Below are 11634 nucleotides of genomic sequence, written 5' to 3'. Positions count from 1 at the left end.
AGGCTGTGCATAATCCTGAGTTATTCCATTTTGTAGACTTGTATTTGGTCATGAACTACTTACTCTATGCTGAATACCTGAGCCAAAGTATAATGACTCTGTACGTTATTTGTACAAGTAAACAGCCACCATCTGCCCAGTAAAACCAGAAGGCACAATGTGACAGAATCAGGAGCACATGGACACGTGGCCACCTTTTGGCCATCCCACCAGCATTTCCTAGGCTTGCTCATGTACTCAGGAAGGAGAAAGACAAGGGGAAGAGGGCAGGAGAAGAAAACAAGCCTAGGATACATAAAAAGGGCAGAACACCTCACCTCTTGGCCCCCTTCTCCCTCATGGAGAAGTCTGTTACCCTTTTTAAATAAGCCCTGCTTCATATGCTTTCCTCGGTGTGCTTCTCTAACGTTCAGACTTCAACATGTGAGGCAGCAGAACTGGTCAACGATAACCAGCGGTATCATATTTGGAGGTTCCATGGAGATCTACACCGAGGTAGGCTCCTCTCCCCACACCCCACATCTGTTTGAGGTGCATCTTTCTGTCTCCTTCATTTTGGAGGAATGATGGGCACCTGTTGGCTACTTAAATGCAGTTAGTGCAGCCACCACTCTTCAAGAGTCAGGTGAAAGGTTTCCCGGCCTAGGAGCTCTCAATCACCTGTTCAATACAGACCATGTTGGGTTCTTCCGAAGCCACTTCCTACTCTTCTGTCCAGGCCTGGAGAGCAATTGGCGTGAGTACACATATCCTAGTCCCTATCTGCCTTGGATGTGTGGAGGTGGAGGAAGGAGTATGGAACAACTGTGGAATTTCCAGCCTGAGCTACACTCAGGCAAAAATCCTAAGGTTCCTTCTTTTGAATCCCCTCCCGACCCCACTAAGGGGTATCTAGGGTAACTGATAGATGAATGGCATTGAGGGAAAGCCCCAATTACATTTGCCTCCTGTGGGCCACGCAACACCCACCCCTGCATCCATTCCCTCCTGAATGCTCTCCTTCCTTAGCAGATCAGAAACACCAGCAATTCAGATTGTAGGACTGAGAGAAAGACATGGGATGATTAGTAAGAAAACATCCAGTTCCCTTTGTCCACTTAGTCAGTCTTCACCAGCCAGTTTAAAATCTCCCATTACTGTTTCTGTGCTCAGATGTACTTAATGTATTAAAAAAAAATCTCCTTCTGGAGATTCCTTTAGTCTACAGGACGGCATTAGACACAGAAGGTTAAGACATATACAATTATTTTCTGTTTTTCGTGGGTTTTTCGTAATCAGGAGTTATAGTGGCAGGAAGGAAAGCAGTAAGGCCCTTAAGTCTGAATCCTCCCAGGGTCTCTGGCACAGGCAAACGGGGACCCTAGCACTTTCCCAAAGGAGGCCGGAAATAACTTTGGCAAAGCCAGGTGATGAGAGACAGGTTTTCTGGACTATAATTAAGCTCAAGTTTAGGGAGATGTCCCTAATATATTGGATAAACAGTTTTCTCTGATAAAGGAGAGAACTTGAATTTTCCGTCACTCATTTGGGAGCTTCTCTCTCAAATCAGTGTGTAGACTGACCACTAGTCGACATACTGGGAAATTACAGATGATCAGGAAAGTGCCTTGTTTTCATGTGTTGTCAGGCCTAACCTCAATCTCTACCATGAGAGAAGGCCTTATGGAATCACCTACTGAGGAAGAGAAATCAAGGGGGCCCCCCAACGTAAAACAGATAAGAAGAAATTCAGGGAGATTTTTGGAGGATCTAAATAAATATATTGGGATGTTTCAGAATTTATGCCAGGTGTTTGACTTCCCCTGGAAAGATATTATGTTATTACTTAGCTAAACTTTAGCCTCCAATAAGAAGGAAGCCACCCTAAAGCAAGCAGCTAAAAAATTGGGGGATGGACCTACATCTTGTTGTAAGGATGGCCTTAGGCCTGAGCCTAAGCAACTCCATTTTCATTTATTTATTTATTTATTTTTTTAGCAACTCCATTTTTAAAACTCCAGTTTGAAACTGCCTCGAGTGGGCCCGTGAGGTGCAGAACAGCAGGCACACCTAAGGAGCTCTCCAGTATGGCCTGAGACACAAACAAGTCACGTCTCCCCACCCTGACAAGCTCAGAGTGAAGCCTCTGGCAGGCTGTCCTCACCCCATAAGAGGGAGAGGTGAAAAGATCAGGGTGGAGATGACCAGACCAGATGTTTTAACCCCAGGGTAAATGATGTCACTGAGAGATCAGTGGGGGTTAGGGTGGGGGGTGGATCTGAACATTAGAGATGCACGCCTAGGCAAGCATATGAAGTCGGGTTTATTTAAAAAGGGGTGACAGACTTCTTCCGGTGTTCTGCCTCTTTATGTCCTAGATCTCCTTTCTGAGTATGTGAGTAAGCCTAGGAAATGCTGGTGGGATGCCCAAAAGGTGGGAAACAGGTGGGCTGAGGGGGGAGGGCAGGATGGAGCAGTCAAGGACAACCTTATAGCTTCCTGCAGGGAGGGGCAATTTCTGGGACACGTTACCTTGGCAACAGTGGAGCAAGGGCTCTGAAGGAATTAACATCTCAATCCCTCAGGGGACAGTCTCCAACTTCCCAGACTCACTCAAAATTGGCTTCCGTGATCTGACCTGCCTCGGTTTACCCATCTATACTGACTGCCTGTCTAATTCTGGCTACACCCCCAACCGATTTTAGGAGCTCCTTACTACTGTAAGGAAAAGGGACAATGACTGTTCTGTGGGGCAAGCAGTTCCCTTTTAGAAGTCAGGTCGGATTGAAGTCTGGTTGGGGAAGAACAGTCGTAAAGTCATCTGGGGATGAGTGCTTCTATGAGAGAAACAGAAAACATGAGTACTAAATAAATGGTGCAGCATCTGGAACATGTCAGGGTACACCAAGAAGATAATAGAATTCTCTCACCATAACAAGGTTGCAGAGGACAAAGCCTTCATTTGGGGATGTAAATCTTGAACATGTGAGGAAGCTGAATTCGTCACCGATAACCGGCAGAATCAATATCAGAAATTCATATTGGAATGGGATGAAAGATTCAGCAGTTGCCTGCCTATCGGGAGACCTGCAGGTGTTCAGTGAATGGTAGCCCCTAAATGGCAGGCGTGAATTTATTGCCATTCAGCAAATTCTAACATTGTGGAGAGACAAGTGTTTAGTTTGTGTTGATGGCACAGCTGGCTCTTGAAGGCCCAGCTAGGTCTGCTCTTTAAAGAACTCATTGATTTTAGTGGGGACTCAGGGCCAACACCTCCTGTCTGGAGTCTGCTGGAACATGGTGACTCTCACAAAGCCTTTCTCTGGCTGAGGCAGGCGTGTGGCAGGAGCAGCCCCAGACACAGCCCCTGTTGCTGCAAAGGTCTTGCACACTGTGGTCACTTGCTTAGGCAGCTGCCCCATCCCTGCCCACTCCCCGCTGTGATTCAAATGTCCAGTGTGGCACACCTGGGGGTCTCCTTTGGCTCGCCATGCCTTGCTACATCAACTTCCTAGTAGTCCACCCATCATTCTATACTACTTGTTTAAGTGATATTTTTGATGTATTGAGTTACATAATACCCAGCTGCATTTTGCTCACATTGTTTCTCTGGGCAGGACTGGCTCCTCTGGTGGCAGTGCCACTTCAGTCTCATCAAGACCTTTAGGCTCCAGTGCCGAAAACGAAAGCCTGCCCAGACACTTAGGGCATGAGAAAGTGTGGCCCAGGAGTGGGGTGTCCTCACAGGGCAGGTAAGGCAGGTGGCTGCTTGCAGTGCATGTGGTGTGAGGCTTTAGGAGCTGGGGAGGAGTGCAGAAGCAGGAGGGTGGAGCAGGAGAGGAGGTGGGCTGGGAGGACATGCTCTGGAGGGGGCAGGCTGGCTTCTGGGGCTCCCTCTCTACTTCCTGGGAAGGAAGCAGAAAGCCTGGGAAGACAGGCCCTGCCTGAGGCGCTGACCCATGCTGCAGCAGTGGCTGCACTCGCCTGTCACTACAGCAAATGGGGGCTGTGGTCTGCTGGGCGGCAGGCTCCCCTCCACCAACAGGAGGGAGGGGGATCTGAAAAGATGCACCATCTTGTCTTAGTGTTTTGTGCTACAATACAATTCCTGACTCTGTAATTTGTCCATTATTAAAATAAAATGGGGGGAAGCGTTGGGGATGGACCTCACTGGTGCTCTGCCACTGAGCTATATCCCCGATCCTTTTTATTTTGAGACAGGGCTTAAGTGGTTGAAGCTGGTTGGCTTCAAACTTGTGATCCTCCCTCTTCAGCCTCCCAAGTAATTTGGATTACAGAAGTGCACCACCACACCAAGCTGAGACCGAGTGATTTACGAAAAACTGAAATTTATTTCTTCCCCTTCTGGGGCTGAGAAGTGCAAGCTCAAGGCACCAGCAGGCTCCCTGTCTGGTAAGGGTCCCACTTGCAAGAGGATACTTCTCCTCACATGGCAGGGAGCAAAATGGCAAAGGGGCAGACTCCCCGAAGACCTCTTATAAGGGTACCTTATCCTGGCCAGTAGGGAGGTGCCCTCCAGGCCTGGTCAACAATGTCACGTTGCAACACAGATTCCTAGAGGGGACACACTCAAACCTGTGCTGGTGTTTTAGTCAGCTTTTTCGCTGCCGTGACTAAAGGACCCAACCAGAACAACTGTAAAGGAGGAAAGGTTTACTTGGGGGCTTACAATTTCTGAGGTCTTCGTTCATAAAAGGCCAGATCCACTCCTCAGTGTTCTAGGTGAGGCCGAACATCATGGTAGAAGAGTGTGGCAGAGGGAATCATCTCACACGATGACCAAAAAGCAGAGAGAGACTCCATTGGCCAGACACAAATATACACGCCAAGCCACACCCTACTACTTCAGTTACCACTCAGTTAATCCCTATCAGAGGATTAAGTCACTGATTGGGTTAAGACTCTTTCAACCAATCATTTCTCCTCTGAACGTTGTTCTTGCACTGTCTCACATGTGAACTTTTGGGGGATACCTCACATCCAAATGTAACAGTCAGCTTTGCTCTCTGTGACCAAAATACCTAACAAAAACAATTTAGAGGGAGAAGTTTATCTGGGCTAATGGTTTCAGAGGTTCAGTCTATGGTCAGCCAACTCCACAGCTCTGGGCCCAAGGTGAGACTGAACATCATGGCAGAAGGGTGTGGGGAAAGAAAGCAGCTTAGGACAGGCAACAAGGAAGCAGAGGGACAAGATATATAATCCCCAAGACACATCCCCTAGAGACCCACTTCCTCTAGCCATGCCCACCTGCCCTAGTTAACACCAGGTTAGGCCATTCAAATGATTACTCTATCAATTGGATTAACCCACTGATCAGGTTACAGCTCTCATAATCTAATCATTTCACCTTTGAGCATTCCTGCATGGCCAGTTTTTTTTTTTTTTTTTTTTTTGCAAGGGGGGGATGCACCACAGCCAAACAAACCCTAAAAATCCATAGCAGTGTGCTATTTTTCAATGGTTCATATTCTTCCAGATCTTTTTTTGGACAGGGTTAACTGTAATTTGGCTGACTGGCTTGACAGCGAGGTCTGCATTCATCAAGTGGGTTATTTAGAACATATCCTATAAATTTAGTGATTTCAATCTGTAGTTGTACAAGGTCTGACAAAAACATTTATACCCAGTAGTGAGTTTTTAACTTTAAAAAACTGTATTGGCAAATATGCCTTCAAACGAAGAGCAACAGACATCACAAATGTACCTGGGTAGTGGTTTTTGGTAAATTTCCTAGAAAAAGGAAAAGGGAATGACCCCAAGTGTCTGGGTAAAACACCTGGGAAGTCCAGTGGTTTCTAAGGCTCTGCTTTCAACAAAAGTTGGAAAAACCAATCAAGCTTTTAGCTGACAAAAATTAAATAAACGGATCAATGACAGGCAGAATGATGTTATTTAAGTAAAATATTGTGCAAAGAACTTAGAGCCTCTTGGGGTATGGGCTTCCTAACGCACCTGTAGGTCCCCTTGCACTTGCTCAGCCATAATTTCCCTTTCCTCCCCTCCTCACTCATCCTCTTCCCCTTTTCATCCTCCCTGCTCCCACTCTTCTCCCTCGTTCCTCCCTTTCTCTCAGGTTCTTCCTCCTACCTTTTCCTCCCTCTCCCTGCCCCCATTTCTCCAACTTCTCCCCTCCCCCAATCCTCCCACGCCCCCCAATCCTCCCACGCCTCTTCCGGCCCCTCCCCGTCTCAACTCCTCCCCTCCCTCCTTCCTCTTCCGGCCCCTCTCCTCTCCAACTCCTCCCCTCCCTCAATCCTCCCAGGCCTCTTCCCGCCCCTCCCCCCTCCACTTCCCGCCTCTCCCCCCTCCACTTCCTGCCCCTCCCCCAACTCCTTTCTTCCCTTCCTGCCCCTTCTCCAACTCCTCCTCCCTTCTCCTACACCCCGCTTTTCCTCTCCTCCTCCTCCTCTTCCTTCCCTTCTTCTTGCCCCCGTCCGCCTCCTCCACGTCCTCCGACGAGGAGGCGGGAGGACACGTACCAGCGCGGTGACGTCAGCGCACGCACAGGCCGCGGAGGCCGGCCGGGTGCGCCCTATGGCCTCGAGACCCGGACCGGGCTCGGCGGCCCGAGGCCACGCCCAGGAGGCGGGGCCAGAGAGCCAGCGCGCGCGGAAGTGTGGGTGGTACCAGAGGCCTCCGCCGCAGCTCTCGCGAGAGCACCCATAGATGACGCGCAGGAGGGCGGGCGCGCTAGGGCGCCGGCGGGTGTGTTTGAATCTGGTCCGAGCGCGGGAATCGGCGGGTCCGGGGCGAGGTGAGCACCGGGCGAGTAGCCGAGTGGGTCCATGGCCCGGCCCCAGGCAGGCGGGCGAGCAGGCAGCGCCACGCGGGCGGGTTGCCTCAGCCCTCTGCCCGGGGCCGCGATTGGCATTTGGGGTGCGGGGGCGGACGGGCCGCGGGCGAGTAGCCGCGGAGACCCCGACCGCACCGGGAAGCGGAACCGGCCCTGGACCCGAGCCTGACCAGACGGCACCCAGCCCTGGACCGGGGGCTGACTCCGACGGGACCCCAGCCCTGGACCCAGGACTGACCAGAGAATACCCACCCTGTATTCAGGACTGACTCAGATAGGACCCCAGTCCCGGGCCAGAGGCTGACTCGGAAGAACCCCAGCCCTGGACCCAGGACAGACCAGAGAAATCCCACCCTGGACTCAGGACTGACTCAGATAGCACCCCAACCCTGGACAGGAGACTGTCTCGGACAGGATCCCAGCCCTCAACAGAGGACTAACCAGAGAAGCCTCACCCTAGACCCAGGACTGACTCAGACAGGCCCAGCCCTGGACCCAGGACTGACTCAGATGAGATACTACCCCTGGACCCAGGACTGATTCAGATGAGATACTACCCCTGGACCCAGGACTGACTCAGATGAGATACTACCCCTGGACCCAGGACTGACCAGAGAAACCCCACCCTGGAACCAGGACTGACTCAGGACCCCAGCCGTGGACTGGGGACCAACTAGAGGTACCCCAGCCTGGGCCCAAGACTGACTTAGGCAGGACCCCAACCCTGGACAAGGGGACTGACTAGAGATACTCTACTCTAGTCCTAGGGCTGAGCCATACAGGATTCCAACATTGGACCTCAGACTGACCAGAGACGCTGGGCTTGCTGAATCAGGCAGGACTCCAGCCTTGAAGCCAGGACTGACCAGAGAGTCCCTACACTAGACCCAGGACTCACTCAGGTAGGACACTGAACTGATCCAGACAGGACTCTGGACCTGGGATGATCTAGGGAAAATCTGCCCCTGAACCTGGGACTGACCTAGCAAGGACCCAGCTCTGGATCTGGGTCTGACTCAAATAGGACCCTGCCCTGGAACTGGAAAAAGTGACAAGAATCAGGTCAAAGGGAAGGGTCTCAGATCTGCCTGTCTGGGGCATGTGACTCCATGTGCTTACTGTATCTTATTGGATTGTTTAGTTTTCTAAAGCGGTGAATTGGTGCTAACAATTATTATTCTTCAAGCTTGTTGCTGGCCAGTCTCTGTTCCCTCTTCAGTTTCTTGGTCTGTAGGAGTTTTTGCCCATCATTCAACCACTTGAGTTGAGGGATTAGATAGCTGTATGTAGGTTTACATATGTGGGGACTTATCAGACTGAGGTTGTATTCTACTTTTGTTTGTTCACTTTAGAAATTAAAACCTAGGGCAGGGTTGTGGCTCAGCGGTAGAGTGCTCACCTAGCATGGGCGAGGCCCTGGGTTCAATCTCCAGCACCACATAAAAATAAACAAATAAAGATATTGTGTTCAACTACAAACTGAAAAAAAAAAGATGAAATTAAAAACTAGGATTATATGTTAAGATGACTTCCTATTCTCAAAAGTATCACCAGTAATTTTCATATTGCACTATTTATAGCAATGCAAGTTATGTTTTAAATTTTTATGGCTTTTTTATTAGAGCATTATAATTGTACATAGTATTTGGGTTCATTTTGACAAAACAATACATACAAGCAATTTGATTTACACCCCCATTTTCCCCCTTTCCCTTCCCTCCTCCTTTTCCCATTCTCTCCTCTTTTACTGATCTTCCTGTCATTTCTAAAGTGAGGGGTTCTGTTGCAAATATGTTCCATCATTTGCTATTACTTCATCTTTAGGTGACATATTTGGAGTAGGGCGTGGCTAGCAGTGGTGTAAATATAAATAGGATTGATTGGGGAACCATATGCAGGAAAGAGGGTGCAGGGAGTCCCCCTGAGCTCTAATCCACAGGGGCAGGGAGGAGGGCGCTGAGGTTGGGCATGCCTAATGCACATCTAAACAAGTTTCCAGGTGTCCCCAGAGCCACCTGGTCCTCACTTGGAATAACAAGCTCATGCTGAATAATAAGAGACTGTAGGTAGGATCCTCCTGTTGGGAAAATGACCCTTTAGAAAGGAAGAATCTTCAGAATTCATCATTGGGGACCAACCTGTTCTGCTGTTGAGTTAACTCAGATCTACCTGAGCTGGCTTCTCAACCCTAAAAGGGATAGGAGGTGAGCTTCTTTGGGCCATTTGAATTTGTTCTTTCCTTAGTTGATAATTTCATTAACAACTGATAATGACATTATTGATATTATGTTGATAATATCCTCAGAGAAGAAAACATTTTTCAGATTATTATGCATTTTGTATTCTTAGAAACTATCTACCATAGGTGGTACAGGAATTTAATACCAAACTAAATCTTGTAGGAAAAGATACATTTGCAAATGTAAGTTCTGGTATGCTTTTGTTTTCCATTAGGGTTACAAAACAAATGCCATTTGAACAGTTTCATCCGTCATGGAAAAGCGTGAGACGTTTGTACAAGCAGTGTCTAAGGAGCTGGTTGGAGAGTTTTTGCAGTTTGTTCAACTTGACGTAAGTGGTTTGGCTTTATTGTGATGTTAAGTCTTTATAATATAAAGTTCCAAAATTATTATGTCCCTAAATGAGATACATTTATATCATCCTTAGGAAACAACCACTATTTTAAATAAGATAGCAAATTTTTTAGATTCAAAAGGCTGAGCTAAGTATAGAAGATAAACAGAAGTTAACCAGTTAAAGGACCAGTCGAACGGAGGGATCCCTTAGGACTGGAGAAGGCAGTTTGAACCTGGAGAGGTTCTGCAGGGCCAGAGTGCAGGTGTAAGGTGTGGAAGGGAAGGGGAGGCCCTCTTGGCTTTGGCAATAGATGTTTGTGTGTTTTGTGTTAGGAGTGCAACACATGTGTATTTAAAGTCCAAAAGACTGTTGTTGCAAACAGCATACCCCAGTGTTCCTAAACCACAGTTAGCTGAACTGATGATACATGTTAACATCAATTTAAATCAAAAGGTAAAAGTGGCTCTTGGGAGCACATCAGTGGCTTCCTGATGACAGGTGTTCCAAGGTGCCTTTCCTCCAGTGGCTCCTGTTGCTATGAGCATGTGCAGTGTTGCTTGGCAGCCAGTGGTATCTCAGTGGACTTCTGAATTATGCCTCATACTAATGAAGTGTTAGTTTTAGTTTATAATTAGCTGGCTTTATTAACAATAAGTACCTGTGTAGCTCATAGTTAAAAAAATAAAAGTGGTATATGTAAGGTTATGTGTTGCTTGGTTTCATCAAATTCAGTGTTGAAATACCATTTTGTGTAACAAGGACAATTTCCCATATTCAATCTGATAAGAACTAAAGAAAGGACTTTCCAGGCACAGTGGCACATTCCTTAATCCCAGAGACTTGGGAGGCTGAGATAGAATTGCAAGTTCAAGGCCAGCCTCAGCAACTTAGTGGGACCCCGTCTTGAGATAAAAAATAAAAAACAGGGTTGGGTATGTAGCTCAGGGGCAGAGCACCCATGGGTTCAATTCCCAGTGCAAAAAAAGAAAGGTAGTATTGACATAAGTCAGTTTGAGGTGACCTCTCCAAGGACGGTTAGTTCTGCTATGTGTTTACACGGGCGTTGCTGACAATCATTGCATTCTGCAAAATTGGTATGGCACATGCCTATAATCCCAGCAGCTTGGGAGGCTGAGGCAGGAGGATTACAAGTTCAAAGCCAGTCTCGGGCTGGGGTTATGCCTCAGCGGTAGAGCGCTCGCCTAGCACATGTGAGGCACTGGGTTCAATTGTCAGCACCACATAAAGATAAATAAAGGTATTGTATCCATCTACAACTAAAAAAAAAAAAAAAAAGCCAGCCTCAGTAACAGTGAGGCCCTAAGCAATTCAGTGAGACCCTGTCTAAATAAAATACAAAGTAGGGCTGGGGATGTGGCTCAGTGGTCAGGTGCTCCTGGTACCTTTCCCCCACAATACTGGAACCTACTAAAATGGCAGTTTTATGCACGTTAAGTCACTAAGAAACACATAAGTACTACACTAAGTGTGACATTTTACCTTAACAAATATTGGAATTTATAAGTGGAAGTGGGTGCCTATGCTTGCATGACATACCTGCCCCTCCTGTGTGCGGGAAGAGAACAAGAGAAGAGAGAAAGACACTGCTAGCCTGAGGGACAATCAGTGTGGCCGGGGATGGGGTGGTGAAGTGGAGGGACCTGTGAGTGAATGGGGTACTTATGCTGAGAGGCAGATGTGATGGACTTGGCTGCCAGGTGCCCAAGGCATGTGTTTTGCGTGATCCTGGTGGCTCCACTGAGCAAGGTACACTTTTCTGCATTTACCAGGTGTTTCTTGCTCATAAAATTTCTCACATTTTTTCTCAAATAGTTCCCTAACACATAGATAGCATTGGAATAAATTTCCAAACATGTGTTATGGAAAACTGACTGTTCCCTGTGTTTTGTCCTCTTTGGAGACTCTCTGACAGGGAAGATACAGCACTGAGGAGTCTTTTTTTTTTTTTTGATACAGCAAATTGAACCTAGGGATGCTCTACCACTGAACTACATACCCAACCCTGTTTTTTACTTTTTATCTCGAGACAGGGTCTTATAAGTGGTCCAGGCTGGCCTCAAACTTGGCAATTCTTCTGTCTCAGCCTTCCAAGTAGCTATGATTACAGGTGTATGTCACCGGATTGGTGGGGATTCAGTCCTTCAACAGAGTTGTCAAGTGCTTCTGTGTGCCAGGCACTGCTCTGAGAGTTGGAGCTATGGTGCATGCAAAGCAGAGGTTCTGCCTGAATGGAGTTGATA

At 47.9% G+C, this 11634-nt stretch overlaps 1 protein-coding gene and 1 long non-coding RNA gene across 5 annotated transcripts in view; one reads left to right on the top strand and one right to left on the bottom strand.

The window, feature by feature from the left end:
- Positions 1-2725: 2725 nt before the first annotated feature.
- Positions 2726-6581, bottom strand: LOC308644481. Of its 3 annotated transcripts, XR_014021017.1 has the most exons (4): positions 6483-6581; positions 4670-4718; positions 2910-4037; positions 2726-2816 (listed from the first exon to the last, which is right to left on the bottom strand). It is a non-coding gene; the product is annotated as an uncharacterized lncRNA (long non-coding RNA). The 3 variants fall into 3 exon arrangements; XR_014021018.1 differs by lacking the exon at positions 6483-6581 and having other exon boundaries at positions 4670-4838; XR_014021019.1 differs by lacking the exon at positions 6483-6581 and having other exon boundaries at positions 2910-3669; positions 4670-4838.
- Positions 6582-6619: 38 nt separating this feature from the next.
- The window catches only part of NCAPG2 (non-SMC condensin II complex subunit G2), a 59806-nt gene continuing 54791 nt past the window's right edge, over positions 6620-11634 (top strand). For both annotated transcript variants that reach the window (XM_081285668.1, XM_081285667.1), the window contains exons 1-3: positions 6620-6757; positions 7558-7698; positions 9251-9367. In XM_081285668.1, coding sequence (XP_081141794.1) covers positions 9290-9367 — 78 coding nt within the window. In that variant the 5' untranslated portion in view covers positions 6620-6757; positions 7558-7698; positions 9251-9289. The remainder of the gene's footprint in view (positions 6758-7557; positions 7699-9250; positions 9368-11634) is intronic.

Source organism: Spermophilus citellus (genome assembly GCF_964194105.1).
Source record: "Spermophilus citellus genome assembly, chromosome: 3".
In the NCBI taxonomy this organism is placed as follows: Eukaryota; Metazoa; Chordata; class Mammalia; order Rodentia; family Sciuridae; genus Spermophilus; species Spermophilus citellus.
Note: the sequence above shows the minus strand (reverse complement) of the source record. Positions and strands in the feature narration are given on the sequence as shown.